Genomic DNA, 18,622 nt, shown 5'->3' with positions numbered 1-18,622 from the left:
CTGTTTCTGGTCCTTCATCTCATATATGAAATGGACATGTTAGCTTTTTTCTGGATGCACTCATGGTTGCAATGGTGAGGAGGTTGAAGAACTCACTAGAATGCGGTAATCATTTATGAATACTTTGATCATTTAGAGAAAGACCCCATTTTCATTAATAAAGGTAAAGTTAAAATGGCCCATGAACCTAAAAGAAGAGTGACAACTACGGAAAGCATATAGTTGCACATGTAGAAAAACTTGTTACTGCTGGGGGTACTCATTCTTTCCCTATTAGATTACATTTATTTAGATAAAGAAATATTATTGAGAGTGCATCTGTTGTTAAATTGTGTCGTATTCATTGTCTGATTTCAGTCTATAAGATCATATCCCCAAACATGAATTTTGAGTGTTGATTGTATACTCTAGTGTGAATCTGAATATAACATGATGTCTTCATGTTGAATCTTATTTCGTTTTTGTTTTGGGCTGATAAACTCGTGCTTGGTGATTATTCTATTGCTTATTTGTGGTTGTTGTGTTGGGTACTTATGCAATTTTGTTCATAGGTTTCATTAGGTTCTTGTTGCTATTGACATGAAGACTTTAACTGTGTACTATCTTGATTCCTTGAGGGGAGATATTGGGTAGGATTTATAGGAAGTAGTGCAAAAGTTAGTATTTCTACGTACATCATTTTTTAAGCTCCATCCAATATCAAATACTGTGTGTTAATTTCAGAAATTGTTTTAACTTTCACAATGGTATCTTAATCCATTATGCTCGAAAGGTGTCCAAAAAAATGGCTAATATCTCGTGGCAAAAAGTATTGGTGCGTGGAATTGTTATTATCAATAGCAATTAATTTTCAGATATAATATTGTTTTACCTTTTGAATATTAATGTTTACTTCCGAATTAATTTTGTGTAGGGACCCATTCAACCAGAATGCGTTAAATGTGAGTTTTATATTATGAGATATATGAGAGATATAGCAGAGAATGGGTTGTCATTATTGAAAAACAATGTAAGGTTTTTTTTTTTTTTTTTTTTTTAGAATGATAAGATATAGTTGATATTTATTTATTGATTAGTCTTATTGTGTTTACTTTTATAGTTCATGGGGAAAGAAATATACGAAAATGCAAAGGTTGATGAAGTCAGAGCTGAATGGGCGATGTACGTAACAAACTTTCTTTAGTTATATATTGTTGTTTCAGTGATGTCGGAGGCCAATGAGGACAAAAACTATATATCAAATGTTTCATTATTGTTTATGCAATATTGTAAAATTTATGTACTGTTGTTCAATTTTGTTTACTCGGAGCAACAGTAATATATGTATTATTCGATCAATTGTTTGATTTCTCATTATATATTGTTGAATGGTCATAATATTATGAAACATTTCATTCTATTATTCTATAATTTAATACGTAATAATAAAAAAAAATTCAGTAATTTAAAAAAAAATTAACTAAATCTTGACAGTGTGAAAACTGTCAACAATTTGGCTAAAATCTGAAAAAAAAAAAAAAAAATTTGAAAATTCAACTAAATCCTTGATAGTTCAATAACTGTTAAGGATTTAGTTAATTGTTAAGGATTTGGTTTAAGGATCTATCAAGAGGTTCTTGACAGTTCGAAAACTGTCATGATCTTTTCTTGATAAGGGCTACAATGACAATTCAAAAATTGTTATTGTACCCCCTTCTTGACGGGGAATTTTTCTTTGTAGTGAATATGTTAATGACCAATAACAATTGCACGCGAAGGAAACATAGAAGATGGCATAATGTAAAAAATGTTTGCTTTCGGAACACAACTGTTGTTGAGATACCCAAAACCAAATACCTAATTACCAAAGAATTTGGGGAGCTACACATGGAAATCGTACAAGAATTTAAATTCATGTTAGGTAAATGATGAAGACAGTTCAATAGTCTTGCATGTGTAACTTCACTATAATTCGATTTTTTTTTTTTTTTTTTAAATAAATGTACATCTAAACCCTAGCTATTGGCTACCTAGTAACAATTTTATTTAGTTCTCTTCTTTAGCCAATTGTATACTACCTTAGCCTTTTTTGAACTCTCCTTCTTCATAAAGAAAAGCCCAAAGCAACTGTGATTGTGCCATTTCTTTTAAGTATGACTGTTCAACATCACAAAGCATTGTATCGGTTAACATTCTACTTAGCTAAAATGTAATTTATTGTCTAATATCACATTGTATGTACACTCGCTAGTTGTTGAATGATACAATGAAGAATTGGTCACATGCATGTTCATAAGTGATTGTGCATCGTTAAGTATATGAATATACTTATTTTCATGTACTTTTTTTTTAATTATTAATCACTAATATGAAAAATTATGCAGTAACTGCGGCCTTGAAGAACATTAACACTCAAAATGGAGTCGAAAGACGAGGCAAAAACGACGGATTGGTACGAGTTAGAAGCTGGGGAAAGTAAGGCAACATTTTTAGTGTGGCAAGATCTAACAGTGATAGCACAAAACTGGAGAAATGGTGCAACAAGAAAGTTACTTCATGGGTTAAATGGGTACGCAGAACCTGATCGAATTATGGCCATTATGGGTCCTTCTGGCTCTGGCAAATCCACCTTACTTGATGCATTGGCTGGTACGTTGATTACAAATTATATAATTGACCATCTGAAGCCTCAAGTGTAACAAGATATTCTCATCAAGTAGCCAACTAGAAATATATATTAATGTTCAATTAATTGTTTGTTTTTGACAGGGAGACTCTCAACAAATACTATAATGAAAGGAAATGTTCTACTCAATGGCAAGAAGGGAAGCGCAGCTTGCCGAGATGCTGTAAGTATTGAATGTACATTTTACTCTTTTTTTTTTCTTTTTTTTTTTAATCCGGAAATTCCCGCACTTGTTTCGCAAGACGAGCTCGAAACTGTATACCTAATTTCAAAAAAAAAAATTAAGTTTGGTAATTCCGGACCAGTACAATTATTACTACTCAACATGCAAAGCAAAGATAATAAATTGTAAAGGATCAGAAACAGTACAAACCAAAGCAGCAGAACAAAAAGAACTATAAGTTTAATGAAGAACCAAGGGCACAAGAATATTGCATGGCTGTGAGCTTATTCTAAATTGTTCAATCTTCATAACATCTAGTAATTATTAATTTAGTGCTTGATCATTATAAGAACTATGCATATACCATTTGGTTATTATATTAATTGGATAAATGAGTTGTTATTCATACTTTTCACTTCAGTCTTATGTAATTCAAGAGGATTACTTCTTGGGGACGCTCGCCGTCAGAGAAACCCTAACTCATTCAGCTCAACTGAGGCTTCCTTCTGAAATGACAAACAATGAGATAGTGGAAGAGACAATCATCAAAATGGGTCTCCAAGATTGCGCTGAAAACAAGATTAGAAACTGGCATTCCAGAGAAATAAGCAAAGGAGAGAAGAGGAGGCTTAGTATTAGTATTGAGATTTTAACACAACCGCGAGTCTTGTTTCTCGATGAAGTCACTAGCGGGGTGGATAGTGCTTCAGCTTTCTTTGTGCTTCAAGTTCTAAAAAAAATTGCCCACGATGGAAGGATTGTTGTTTGCTCCATTCATCAACCGAGTAGTCATCTGTTTGAGTTGTTCGATGATTTGCTTCTCCTCTCATGTGGAGAAACGATATATTTTGGAGATGCAAAATTTGTTGTAAAGGTTATAAATTAATTTGACGCTTTCTATGTAAATATATATTCAAAAAGTTTCACAAAGAGAACGATGAGATTTACTAATCTTTATATATATATTGTCTTATAGTTCTATGCTGAAGCGGGTTTTCCTTGTCCAATGCGAAGATTCACTTCCTTCGTTGTATTAATTCTTCTGACTTCGTTGTCCAATGAGTAAGAGTATCATTTGAAAATATGATATTTTGAAAAAAATAAATAAATTAAAATTGAAAACATATAAAATAAACCGATATTGTTACATTAGTTTTTGTTTATATACACACACTGTATTGTCATCACACTCATAGCGTATTAATTTATCTTCTACATGACGTCACCTCAACATTTTATTGAGACATTAAACCGTTTCATTGAACAAGACACCATCAAACTTGCCACCAACTAATCTCTTCAACAATATAAATGTCATCATCAACCAGTCTTCTGATCACGCCTATCCCATTCATCTACGTTTACTATCATATAATTTCATTATTGAGTAACATATTTACAATTTTAGGCTTTTAGCATACATCAATACATTTAATAATGATCACTGAAGGTCAAATATGTAATTTTCCCTCCTTGGATATATTTTCGAAAGCTCTTAAACTCTTAAGAAGAGGTTTCACGAAACCTTGGGAGATATGTATAATAATTCTATAATATTTGTGGATATATAGGTATTTATTATGATAATCTTTAGAGTTTAGACCACTTTCTGATCTTCCCCGATGTCCTACATTAGCTTTGCATCATGGGAAATACAGGTGCACCAGTCATGCATGGCTTGTAGACCAAGAGTGTATATCATCATCTTTTTACATACGATTCTGATATTGTTATTTCTAGGGTCAATACAAGAACAACATGTTAGGCCTTGCGTTTGATTCTCCCTTTCCTGGTGACACCAAGCTAAAGGGTGACCAAGTTCTCCACAAAGTACTTGCAATTCAGCTCCATCATTCCAAATGGTGGGACTTGGTTTGGTTGCTCTATCATGCTTGTTATTACTTCGACGCACTACTCAAGTACAAGGGGCGGGGCGACCATCATCACTATTACGCAAACTTTTTGCCTATCCATTATCATTAATCTCTAGTCTCCAAACCTCAACTTTTTACGTAATCCATTATCCACAACGTCGTATATCCATTCAGTTATAATTTTTTTCTGAAAAATAAGTTATTTGTCTCCTTTATTTTTTGTTCAATAAGTCCTGGCATGGGCACTGTGTGTATCATCCAACTTAATGCTTTCTTCCATTTGCTTAAAGTTATTCGTTCATCAATTGGAATTGGTTACTAACGGAGAGGTTAAGTAATCCAAAAGAATCCGACGCACAGGATTTTAATTAGGCAAAAAGGCAAACAATATATCTGTCAGTAGAATCAATGTGCTCTTATGTGAATCAAATCCCGTAGCTGAACTGAACTCGGCCAAATATACAGGTTGATAGAAATACAAGATCTTACCGTAACAATGCATTCACAACTCTGCATGTGTAATCTACAGTGTAACTGATCGATAGTCGATACAACAAATCTTCTTAAAAATACAAGGCATTATTCAACTATCAATTATGGAAGGAACAAAATTGAATGACAAAGTGATACCATCAGTTAAAATTGAATCTGAATTTCTCTCATTTATTTGCTTCAATGAATTCTCTGTATTCTTTCTTCATTTTGACCCCTGTTACAGACCTGCATCACCAAGCATAGAATGGTCGGCGAAGCTACCATATGTGTCAAAAACATATAAATATTCGACTTATTTCTTATTACTGAAAAGGCAACTGAGCTGATGATATCCATTTCAATCAAGTTTGAAGCAAATATTTTTTATGCTAATTATTAATTAAATCAAGGAATCCTAACGGGCAACAGGTACAGAATGCCCCTCGATCATCAAAGCTATTTGATTTATCGAGTTTACATGGAGCAAAGAAGCAGAAAACAAGCACGGTTAACGAAATAAGAAAGAACAAAAGTTTGGCTAACCTGATCATCTCTTTGTCCTTAAAGAACTGCACACATGGTGTACCCATAATTCCAGCGGCTTCTGCTATCTCCGGATCTTCCTCAATATCGATTTCAACAAAATGTACACTCTGATCAAATTCATCTATCACCTGCCATCCATGAAAGATGGAGCAAAAGTTATGCAAATTTCTTAGTCATTTAACAAAAGAATAATTACAACCATCTTAACGTACCTTGCTAAGAATTGGCTTTAATGTCCTACATGGACCACAAGTTGGTGCAGTATAGAGTACACATATAAGCCTTGGACTTTCATGGTACAATTTTCGTAGTGCATACTGAGGGAGAGAAGAAAAAGAAAACGATTAAAATATATAAGCTTTGAACTAGTCTTAAACAAAAAACCAAAATCAGGAGGATGCCACTTGAAAAGATGTGAAAAAAAGCTAAGAGCTCCTCATATTAGAGCTAGCATCTTGACAAAATGAACACATACCTGGCCCTTATGCTTTGTACGTGATATGTCAAAACCTTCTTGAACATCTCTGTCCGTGAGTTCCTTCTTAGGTTCTTCAGTTTGAGGCTGTCAAATATAAATAAACGAGAGGATTTAAAATAGGATTGGATTATGATACAAACCCCAACAGTACACATTACTATCTCTCCAAAGTCAAAATTTAACTCATAAAAAACTGCTGATTTACATTTCAACTTTCCAGAGCTGACTTCACCATCAGAGAACTAACATTTAACCAAAAGTCAAAATCTAGAATTTTACTCAGCAAAAGGTAAGCTAGAAAAACCTTTTTGTCGTGAATTACCATTTTTTTTTTCCTTTTTGGGATAAGAGACTTTTAATTTTTAACTCACAATTATTTTGAAGTGTCACTGACATAGAAAGAACCATCTTTCATGGACCACAAAAGTAATATGTAATAATTACTCATGCACACTTGATGCAACTGAAGGGCCTTTTTTTTTCTTTTCTTTACTAGTTTTACAATATTATCACAAGTCCCATTCCCAGTACCCTTACTACCCTATGTACAAAACATAATCTAATTTTCAAAGGTAGGTGAAAATTAGAGATTATTGAAGTCTGTCTCTGTTTATGGCATGCTAATTCCATTAAACACTGCACATATACCGCCATGAAACTTATTTCCCATTCATACTTCTAATTTACTCAAAAAAATAAGAAAGGCTCTCAACTTCAAAAATATTTTTTGGCTTTGTCATGCAACAAAGGCTTCTAACATACATCAGGAGTTCCTGTAGCATTCCTTCCCATCCTCAGTAAAGAAAGAACACAGGAACTTATATATCCAGCAATGTTGCCAAATTCATTGCAGTGACCAGTAGAAAGTAGTTAGATTTTACTTGCTGCAACAATATTAGATTTAAGACTCCAACAAATTAAACTTTTTAGATGTATTTATATGACCAATTATAGTCATTATGTCAATAGATTCTAAATGCTCCATGTAGAATATCAATCAATCATCAATGTTGTATTGTACAAGCAAATAAGCAATGCTAGACATTATCAGGCTCCCATTTCAAGGAGTTAGAAAATCAGTTAACTCAAAATCATATGACAATTTGCAAACATAACAATATATCATTAGGCTAACAAGAGCAGAGTTGGATAGTATTAGAAAGTTAGCTACCTGGTGAAACTCAATGAGGAGATTACTCCTCACAAGGTACCTCTCAACGGACAAAGCAGCAACACATCCTGATCCAGCAGCTGTTACGGCTTGTCTCCACTCATGATCCTACTTAGTAAGAAGGAAACTGAATTTATAGAAGGTCAATAAAAGACATGGGCTTTCCCCAAACATGCAGCTTATAAAAACCTTTCACTGAGCTTTCCAGAAGAATTCCCATAACCAGTATCATTTCTTATGACATTGCTCGCATGTAATCAATATCCCACAAAAATATTTTTGTTACTTGGAACCATGAAAAGTAAAAAGTTCCCCATGATTGTAATTCCAGTGCTTCACAGCTTAACCAATAATAATAGAGACGAAATATATTCCTCAAACTTTACTATCATGTAAATCCACCTCGGATGAAGCATGCACACAGAAACATATACAGCAAAAGGGATATATTTAATATTTGGAGAAATGACCATCTAATCTATTCAATTACGCCAATTCAAAATTTAAAGGAATTGAATATACCAAACTTTATTTCAAGGATATTAACTTATCATCACATATAAACAAGAATCAATAAACTAATGGAATTGTCCAAATATGCTAATTAACCCCAAAGTTACATGTGCCATCTGCAAACGACAAAGATAATTTATGTATTTTTCACAAGCATCATTTTTTCCCAAGTTTATGCTAAATACTTTTCAAATTGAAAAAATTTACTTCACTGAATGGCATATTTGTCATAAACTTTATCCGTTATAAACAAGAAATTCATTAAGAAAAATTCAGCCCATGATGCCAACAACATAGAATTCTAAAACACAGTTAATGAATCAAAATCAAATTATCATATTTCTAACATCAATTATGGTCACCAATAGGATTATGTCAATGCGAGACTGTAGGCCTGGATAAACCATTTGGAGCACACAATGGACCTGACAGCCCCAGATAAAAACTAATGGCCTTCATTAAATTAAGATTTGACATGATTACCTGCACATCTCCAGCAGCAAATACACCTTCAATAGAAGTTTTTGCATTACCCTCCTCAACAACTACATAACCTGCGCTATCCAGTTCAACTTGTCCTTCCAACAACTGGCTATTTGGTGAATGACCTATACCATAAAATAAGCCTTTTGCCTCAAGCACAGATTCTTCACCAGTATCAAGTTTTCTGAGTAAGATGCCAGACATTTGGCCTTTCGTATTGCTAACAACGTCAACAGTCTCAGTATTGAAGTGCACGGTGATATTTGGATTATTGAACACTCTGAAACATTCGCGATAATCAACCTGTTAAACAAACATTCAGGGAGTTGAAAACTCAACATACAAATTGTTCATTAGTATCTAATTCATCATTATCAAGGCCGTCACTGAGAAACAAAGAGGAGAAAATAAACACCATGAAACAAATTCAAAAAACAAATAAATAACACTAGTAATAAATGAAAAAATAAGTGAAAACACCACGAAGCCTATCATGTTTTGGTTCTTTTCCCTATAATATACACTTCCCTGTCCCAGCTGATGTAAGTATTTCTAACAGAGCAATCGTGTGGCAGATAAAGTTACTAATCTCTAATTTTGAGAAGATTATAGTCATGAAAATAAAGAACCATTCCAGCATGATACAGACAATTCAAGAAAGAGATTGCACATCAACAGCGCATGGGTAAGGAGAAAACAAATTAATGCATACAGGTGATATCATATAATCAAAGGGAAAATAAGTACTTTACAACAACAAATCTACAATCCTACGGTAAAAATGGAGCTTTAACAACTTCAAAAGAAAAAGATGAGAAAAAAGGAAGAAATAAATGAGTTACGTAATAACTAACCTATCTTGCATTGCTTTTGATGCCCTTAGTTGATCCCTACGTACTAGTAAATGAACATGACGAGCATATTTCGTCAAGTATATTGCTTCCTCTGTTGCTGTATCTCCTCCTCCAACCACAGCAAGAACTTGCCCCTTAAACAGTGGAGATGCTCCATCACATATCGCACAAGCACTGATCCCTCTACTCCAAAATTCATCCTCACGAGGCAACCTCAGCCTTTTTGCAGTGGCTCCTGTAGCATAAACGATGCTGTGGCACTGAACCTGAATGTGAATAAAATCAAAAAAAAAAAAAAAACTATTCATAACGCCATATGAACGAATTAAGTCATTTCAAAGACCAATTAACAACTGATTCCGACCATCAACATCACAAAAGACCCTAGTGCCAAGATTACATGAGATTTAAAACAGGGAAAAAGCAAACCCTCCTTTTATGTCTTTCTCATGAAATCTTAAAAACTAATCAAATAAAGGTATAATTAAAGATATAATGACAAACAAAGTTGGGTTCTACTTGTAATATAAGCAAGAAAATAAAGATTACTAATGACACTTGTGTGTCAGACAACCATGCACACAGTGGTGCCACATATCATCAAAAGGCCCTACCCATGCATTTTGTCACATGGAAGTGTAACGAATGATGGAGTGTCACAAATGTCACTAGCATGACCCTAAAATAAAAGGGAAGTCTATAATTCAGGTAACTCATATCCTAAGCAAGATAAAAGCAATGCTCATTGAAGAATTTGCATCAAAGAAATAGTCAGTAACTTGGTGTCTAGTTCCACTAGCAAATCAAATAAGCTTCAACACTGGAAATGATAACAGTAGTCAGATTACGTGCAAAATTTCAAGCCAAATTGATTATATTTATATACTCAGTGTTTCAATATTATGCAACCACTCCATTATCTACATTGAGAAAAGAAGAAATTGCAGTAAAACAATGTATCACCTTACGTTCGCTACTTTTCACAGTGAAAGGACTGTTCTTAACGTCAATATACTCAACATCTTCTTGGAACAGTTCTGCACCCCAACGTTCAGCTTGCCGTCGCATCCTAGGTAGCAAAAAGGAGTCAACATTCTATCCCACAATCCTGGAAGCTACAAATAAATTTTACATATAAGAACAAGAGAGGAGAAAATTCTTTTTTATTCATTACCTGTCCATCAAATCTGGACCAGTTATACCATCTGGAAAACCTGGAAAGTTCTCTACTTCAGTGGTTGTCATCAACTGTCCACCTGGAACACCACCTACTTGATATCCCTCAAACACCACAGGCTTTAAATTGGCACGAGCTGCATATATTGCAGCTGTATATCCAGCAGGACCTGAACCTATTATTACTAAATTCTCAACACCTTTACCTGCAAGAAGATAAACAAAATAGATAAGAAAATTCTCAATAATACCTATAGTTTTACAACTATTACAAACAACATAAGCAAATTCATTCCTGCCAAGAGACGCTTGTAATCGACATAGGTGCCTAAAAGCATGTGTAGAGAATTAAAATGGATCCCATTGACACTAAAGATGTAACTGAACAAATTACAACCATACATACACGAAAGTTGATGTTACTTCGCCCAAAACAAAGGTAATAATATCCATTGATTAATTAATTTGTATTCTTCTTGATTCAAAATATCATAGAAGATAATAATTGACAGAATAAATCCTTAAACAATCTTCATTCAACTGTCCTGCTTAATAACCAAACTAGTGAAAGTTCCCTTTCAATTATAAAATCATCGTATATATCCTCTAAATTGACAAAAACCTTCTAGAAGTTCCATGAAATTTCTCATCTGTATTTTAACCAAACCTCATAGCATTCCAATTGTCACAACCCCCCTCCATTTTCATAAATTTTACTTATCCGTATACTAGATAAACCTCGCAAGCTCAATGAACTTATCCATAACTGAATAAAAAGTTTCTCAAATCTCGTAACTCCTCTTATTCTAAGTTCTATATTAAACTTTAAAGATTAAATAAGATACCTCTTTACATTATTAAATACAAAAAACAAAAAAACAAAAAGAATATTCACCTGCATTACTCAAACTAGTAAGCATATTCACAGAAATAGCTTATAAATGATTTGAGATAGACCTGGAGAGGAAGGAGCGTCGGTGTCGGCAGAGGAAGCTCTGAGACGGAGAGTCGGAGAGGAGAATGAGTTGAGACGGAGGGAGCGTCGGCGAGTGGAGAAGGAGTTGAGGAGAAGGATAAATGAAAAAATAAGTGAAACACCACGAAGCCTATCATGTTTTGGTTCTTTTCCCTATATATACACTTCCCTGTCCCAGCTGAGTAAGTATTTCTAACAGAGCAATCTGTGGCAGATAAAGTTACTAATCTCCAATTTGGAGATACAAACCCCAACAGTACACATTACTATCTCTCCAAAGTCAAAATTTAACTCATAAAAAACTGCTGATTTACATTTCAACTTTCCAGAGCTGACTTCACCATCAGAGAACTAACATTTAACCAAAAGGCAAAATCTAGAATTTTACTCAGCAAAAGGTAAGCTAGAAAAACCTTTTTGTCGTGAATTGCCATTTTTTTTTTTTTTTTCCTTTTTGGGATAAGAGACTTTTAATTTTTAACTCACAATTATTTTGAAGTGTCACTGACATAGAAAGAACCATCTTTCATGGACCACGAAAGTAATATGTAATAATTACTCATGCACACATGATGCAACTGAAGGGCCTTTTTTTTTCTTTTCTTTACTAGTTTTACAATATTATCACAAGTCCCATTCCCAGTACCCTTACTACCCTATGTACAAAACATAATCTAATTTTCAAAGGTAGGTGAAAATTAGAGATTATTGAAGTCTGTCTCTGTTTATGGCATGCTAATTCCATTAAACACTGCACATATACCGCCATGAAACTTATTTCCCATTCATACTTCTAATTTACTCAAAAAAATAAGAAAGGCTCTCAACTTCAAAAATATTTTTTGGCTTTGTCATGCAACAAAGGCTTCTAACATACATCAGGAGTTCCTGTAGCATTCCTTCCCATCCTCAGTAAAGAAAGAACACAGGAACTTATATATCCAGCAATGTTGCCAAATTCATTGCAGTGACCAGTAGAAAGTAGTTAGATTTTACTTGCTGCAACAATATTAGATTTAAGACTCCAACAAATTAAACTTTTTAGATGTATTTATATGACCAATTATAGTCATTATGTCAATAGATTCTAAATGCTCCATGTAGAATATCAATCAATCATCAATGTTGTATTGTACAAGCAAATAAGCAATGCTAGACATTATCAGGCTCCCATTTCAAGGAGTTAGAAAATCAGTTAACTCAAAATCATATGACAATTTGCAAACATAACAATATATCATTAGGCTAACAAGAGCAGAGTTGGATAGTATTAGAAAGTTAGCTACCTGGTGAAACTCAATGAGGAGATTACTCCTCACAAGGTACCTCTCAACGGACAAAGCAGCAACACATCCTGATCCAGCAGCTGTTACGGCTTGTCTCCACTCATGATCCTACTTAGTAAGAAGGAAACTGAATTTATAGAAGGTCAATAAAAGACATGGGCTTTCCCCAAACATGCAGCTTATAAAAACCTTTCACTGAGCTTTCCAGAAGAATTCCCATAACCAGTATCATTTCTTATGACATTGCTCGCATGTAATCAATATCCCACAAAAATATTTTTGTTACTTGGAACCATGAAAAGTAAAAAGTTCCCCATGATTGTAATTCCAGTGCTTCACAGCTTAACCAATAATAATAGAGACGAAATATATTCCTCAAACTTTACTATCATGTAAATCCACCTCGGATGAAGCATGCACACAGAAACATATACAGCAAAAGGGATATATTTAATATTTGGAGAAATGACCATCTAATCTATTCAATTACGCCAATTCAAAATTTAAAGGAATTGAATATACCAAACTTTATTTCAAGGATATTAACTTATCATCACATATAAACAAGAATCAATAAACTAATGGAATTGTCCAAATATGCTAATTAACCCCAAAGTTACATGTGCCATCTGCAAACGACAAAGATAATTTATGTATTTTTCACAAGCATCATTTTTTCCCAAGTTTATGCTAAATACTTTTCAAATTGAAAAAATTTACTTCACTGAATGGCATATTTGTCATAAACTTTATCCGTTATAAACAAGAAATTCATTAAGAAAAATTCAGCCCATGATGCCAACAACATAGAATTCTAAAACACAGTTAATGAATCAAAATCAAATTATCATATTTCTAACATCAATTATGGTCACCAATAGGATTATGTCAATGCGAGACTGTAGGCCTGGATAAACCATTTGGAGCACACAATGGACCTGACAGCCCCAGATAAAAACTAATGGCCTTCATTAAATGAAGATTTGACATGATTACCTGCACATCTCCAGCAGCAAATACACCTTCAATAGAAGTTTTTGCAGTACCCTCCTCAACAACTACATAACCTGCGCTATCCAGTTCAACTTGTCCTTCCAACAACTGGCTATTTGGTGAATGACCTATACCATAAAATAAGCCTTTTGCCTCAAGCACAGATTCTTCACCAGTATCAAGTTTTCTGAGTAAGATGCCAGACATTTGGCCTTTCGTATTGCTAACAACGTCAACAGTCTCAGTATTGAAGTGCACGGTGATATTTGGATTATTGAACACTCTGAAACATTCGCGATAATCAACCTGTTAAACAAACATTCAGGGAGTTGAAAACTCAACATACAAATTGTTCATTAGTATCTAATTCATCATTATCAAGGCCGTCACTGAGAAACAAAGAGGAGAAAATAAACACCATGAAACAAATTCAAAAAACAAATAAATAACACTAGTAATAAATGAAAAAATAAGTGAAAATACCACGAAGCCTATCATGTTTTGGTTCTTTTCCCTATAATATACACTTCCCTGTCCCAGCTGATGTAAGTATTTCTAACAGAGCAATCGTGTGGCAGATAAAGTTACTAATCTCCAATTTTGAGAAGATTATTGTCATGAAAATAAAGAACCATTACAGCATGATACAGACAATTCAAGAAAGAGATTGCACATCAACAGCGCATGGGTAAGGAGAAAACAAATTAATGCATACAGGTGATATCATATAATCAAAGGGAAAATAAGTACTTTACAACAACAAATCTACAATCCTACGGTAAAAATGGAGCTTTAACAACTTCAAAAGAAAAAGATGAGAAAAAAGGAAGAAATAAATGAGTTACGTAATAACTAACCTATCTTGCATTGCTTTTGATGCCCTTAGTTGATCCCTACGTACTAGTAAATGAACATGACGAGCATATTTCGTCAAGTATATTGCTTCCTCTGTTGCTGTATCTCCTCCTCCAACCACAGCAAGAACTTGCCCCTTAAACAGTGGAGATGCTCCATCACATATCGCACAAGCACTGATCCCTCTACTCCAAAATTCATCCTCACGAGGCAACCTCAGCCTTTTTGCAGTGGCTCCTGTAGCATAAACGATGCTGTGGCACTGAACCTGAATGTGAATAAAATCAAAAAAAAAAAAAAAACTATTCATAACGCCATATGAACGAATTAAGTCATTTCAAAGACCAATTAACAACTGATTCCGACCATCAACATCACAAAAGACCCTAGTGCCAAGATTACATGAGATTTAAAACAGGGAAAAAGCAAACCCTCCTTTTATGTCTTTCTCATGAAATCTTAAAAACTAATCAAATAAAGGTATAATTAAAGATATAATGACAAACAAAGTTGGGTTCTACTTGTAATATAAGCAAGAAAATAAAGATTACTAATGACACTTGTGTGTCAGACAACCATGCACACAGTGGTGCCACATATCATCAAAAGGCCCTACCCATGCATTTTGTCACATGGAAGTGTAACGAATGATGGAGTGTCACAAATGTCACTAGCATGACCCTAAAATAAAAGGGAAGTCTATAATTCAGGTAACTCATATCCTAAGCAAGATAAAAGCAATGCTCATTGAAGAATTTGCATCAAAGAAATAGTCAGTAACTTGGTGTCTAGTTCCACTAGCAAATCAAATAAGCTTCAACACTGGAAATGATAACAGTAGTCAGATTACGTGCAAAATTTCAAGCCAAATTGATTATATTTATATACTCAGTGTTTCAATATTATGCAACCACTCCATTATCTACATTGAGAAAAGAAGAAATTGCAGTAAAACAATGTATCACCTTACGTTCGCTACTTTTCACAGTGAAAGGACTGTTCTTAACGTCAATATACTCAACATCTTCTTGGAACAGTTCTGCACCCCAACGTTCAGCTTGCCGTCGCATCCTAGGTAGCAAAAAGGAGTCAACATTCTATCCCACAATCCTGGAAGCTACAAATAAATTTTACATATAAGAACAAGAGAGGAGAAAATTCTTTTTTATTCATTACCTGTCCATCAAATCTGGACCAGTTATACCATCTGGAAAACCTGGAAAGTTCTCTACTTCAGTGGTTGTCATCAACTGTCCACCTGGAACACCACCTACTTGATATCCCTCAAACACCACAGGCTTTAAATTGGCACGAGCTGCATATATTGCAGCTGTATATCCAGCAGGACCTGAACCTATTATTACTAAATTCTCAACACCTTTACCTGCAAGAAGATAAACAAAATAGATAAGAAAATTCTCAATAATACCTATAGTTTTACAACTATTACAAACAACATAAGCAAATTCATTCCTGCCAAGAGACGCTTGTAATCGACATAGGTGCCTAAAAGCATGTGTAGAGAATTAAAATGGATCCCATTGACACTAAAGATGTAACTGAACAAATTACAACCATACATACACGAAAGTTGATGTTACTTCGCCCAAAACAAAGGTAATAATATCCATTGATTAATTAATTTGTATTCTTCTTGATTCAAAATATCATAGAAGATAATAATTGACAGAATAAATCCTTAAACAATCTTCATTCAACTGTCCTGCTTAATAACCAAACTAGTGAAAGTTCCCTTTCAATTATAAAATCATCGTATATATCCTCTAAATTGACAAAAACCTTCTAGAAGTTCCATGAAATTTCTCATCTGTATTTTAACCAAACCTCATAGCATTCCAATTGTCACAACCCCCCTCCATTTTCATAAATTTTACTTATCCGTATACTAGATAAACCTCGCAAGCTCAATGAACTTATCCATAACTGAATAAAAAGTTTCTCAAATCTCGTGACTCCTCTTATTCTAAGTTCTATATTAAACTTTAAAGATTAAATAAGATACCTCTTTACATTATTAAATACAAAAAACAAAAAAACAAAAAGAATATTCACCTGCATTACTCAAACTAGTAAGCATATTCACAGAAATAGTTTATAAATGATTTGAGATAGACCTGGAGAGGAAGGAGCGTCGGTGTCGACAGAGGAAGCTCTGAGACGGAGAGTCGGAGAGGAGAATGAGTTGAGACGGAGGGAGCGTCGGCGAGTAGAGAAGGAGTTGAGGAGAAGGAGAGAGTGAGGAATATGAGGTGGAGAGAGAGTGAGTGTGGACATAGCAACTCGGTGGTAGTGGTGAGTGTGAGTCGGCACGGTCCCGATTCCGATGCCTATGCCTATCATTGTAGACGCAGCCATTTTGTTTGAGACCATACAATCTTTAAAGCTTGTCTGTTGTAGCACCAGTTAAATGCCTTTCAGGCTTTCAGTTTTTCCTTGAAGTTGTGCACACGCGCTTCTCGTTTATCCCTACTCGCTCGACTACCCATACTCAACAACTCGCTTGGAAAGTATTATTTATTACTCATATTTCTTGATTTTTTTTCTTTTTTTAACTTAAAACAAAATCTTACCATGTATTTATTGTTTTTCGTTTTTTATTTAAAACATAATTATTAAATTAAAATTTTATTATTCTTTATATATCCACAAAAATTAAGGGTTTAATTATAATTTCTTATAAATGTAAAACAAAAATGGGTTTAAATATTATTGTTTTAAAAATATTTATTATATCTCAAATTTACTATTAATTATTTTTTATAATTATTCTCTTTTTAATTTAATTAAACTCATCAATTTTCTTTCTTTTTTCTAATAGTTTGATTGTATTCTTAATTCATGATGCATCGCCATGTTTTAATAAATTATAATATATATATATATATATATATATATTCATGTGATATAATCTTTTAATTGACCTTTTATCCATCCACATTTATTAGAATTTATTGAACTAAGTTAAATACATTCATTTTATGTGTTAGGTAAGTCAATTTGTATATAAAGTTTGTACTAGAAATTTGTATGTATAGAATTTTTGTACTTTAATTACTATAAAATTTATCAATTACTACATTGAGGTCTTAAAAAAATACTAGATATAAACTATAAAAATGAAATTATGGTGCATATAAACTAATTAATTCAATAAATGAGAATAATTTATGTAACAATATAAGAGTAACACTTTTCTATACTCATTTTTTATTTGTAAGATTATATAAGATGAAAATTAATATTTATAGATTTCACATTTATTTTATTAGACTAATATGTAAATATTATTTATTTCAAAAGTTGAGAATATTTGTCTTCTAATTTACGAATGTTAGTATACGTCGTATTCGTATCTATAAAAAAGAAAAAACATTAATAATAGACAATATTCAATAACAATAATAATAAAATAGACTAAAATTAAAACCTGTCCAAATAAATTTATCTGAAAGGCGTACAACTAGAGCGAGTAAACTACCACACTATACACGAGAGAGTGAGCATTTGCCACGTCACAATATCTGTCCAGCCCTTTAGAACATGTACCTCGATTGTAGCGGAATCTGTAGGTACAGAGCCTCGATGAGTCCGAATCTTACACCGTTAGTTTAGGAGATTCATAGCTCATCAACGGTGATTAGCCCTTTACTGTTTGACCATGTAGTAAAAAGTCAAGAAGCCAGCTAAAAGGATAAGCAGGTATGGTTGAGCCACACCTAATTTTCTAACGAACTAGTGGTATTAAAACGGCATCGCTTCGGGAAGCAGTAAGTCTTCGCCACGTAGGACATGACCATTGTGTGAGAGTGAAATTCATGGTGACTTTTGTTAGTCATTTATAAGCCAATAAGGAAACAATTTATACAATTTTTTTAACTTTTTTTGGAAAAATATTATTTTAGGAAAATTATAAACGTGTTTTCTTTCAGTTATAATTCAATACTTAATTATATTAAAAAAATAAAATTAAGAAATTACAGTAAATTAATAAAAGTATTTTCTTTTTCTTTTTAATTTTGNCCTTTTTATAGATGTCCAAAATGAGACCCAAAATCCTAATAATTCGGATACTGATTTCAGAAAATTAAGTGAAT

The 18,622-nt window shown here is 33.4% G+C and overlaps 2 protein-coding genes across 2 annotated transcripts; one reads left to right on the top strand and one right to left on the bottom strand.

Moving 5' to 3' along the window:
* The first annotated feature begins 2,396 nt into the window (after nt 1-2,396).
* LOC116146846 (ABC transporter G family member 15-like) lies at nt 2,397-3,714 on the top strand. The gene is made up of 3 exons (XM_031432300.1): nt 2,397-2,628; nt 2,749-2,828; nt 3,250-3,714. Exons 1-3 carry the CDS (start codon nt 2,397-2,399, stop codon nt 3,712-3,714), a joined length of 777 nt encoding a protein of 258 aa, XP_031288160.1.
* Nucleotides 3,715-5,118: 1,404 nt separating this feature from the next.
* LOC116146765 (thioredoxin reductase NTRC) lies at nt 5,119-16,915 on the bottom strand. The gene is made up of 10 exons (XM_031432204.1): nt 16,643-16,915; nt 15,684-15,891; nt 15,473-15,578; nt 14,510-14,775; nt 13,656-13,935; nt 12,660-12,767; nt 6,198-6,284; nt 5,935-6,039; nt 5,720-5,850; nt 5,119-5,422 (listed from the first exon to the last, which is right to left on the bottom strand). Exons 1-10 carry the CDS (start codon nt 16,896-16,898, stop codon nt 5,362-5,364), a joined length of 1,608 nt encoding a protein of 535 aa, XP_031288064.1. The 5' UTR covers nt 16,899-16,915; the 3' UTR covers nt 5,119-5,361.
* Between the last annotated feature and the right edge of the window lie 1,707 nt (nt 16,916-18,622).

This window comes from Pistacia vera, unplaced genomic scaffold (genome assembly GCF_008641045.1).
Source record: "Pistacia vera cultivar Batoury unplaced genomic scaffold, PisVer_v2 Contig483, whole genome shotgun sequence".
Classification (NCBI taxonomy): Eukaryota; Viridiplantae; Streptophyta; class Magnoliopsida; order Sapindales; family Anacardiaceae; genus Pistacia; species Pistacia vera.
This window is presented reverse-complemented; position numbering and strand designations above follow the sequence as displayed.

Excerpts from the sequence above, each read along its gene's own strand:
- LOC116146846 (XM_031432300.1), top strand. The coding sequence starts at position 2,397 with ATGGAGTCGAAAGACGAGGCAAAAACGACGGATTGGTACGAGTTAGAA. Across the intron at positions 2,629-2,748 it reads CTTACTTGATGCATTGGCTG|GGAGACTCTCAACAAATACT; the intron begins GTACGTTGATTA and ends TGTTTTTGACAG. Across the intron at positions 2,829-3,249 it reads GCGCAGCTTGCCGAGATGCT|TCTTATGTAATTCAAGAGGA; the intron begins GTAAGTATTGAA and ends TTTTCACTTCAG.
- LOC116146765 (XM_031432204.1), bottom strand. The coding sequence starts at position 16,898 with ATGGTCTCAAACAAAATGGCTGCGTCTACAATGATAGGCATAGGCATC. Across the intron at positions 15,579-15,683 it reads GGTCCAGATTTGATGGACAG|GATGCGACGGCAAGCTGAAC; the intron begins GTAATGAATAAA and ends TTTGCTACCTAG. Across the intron at positions 12,768-13,655 it reads TTGCTGCTGGAGATGTGCAG|GATCATGAGTGGAGACAAGC; the intron begins GTAATCATGTCA and ends CTTACTAAGTAG.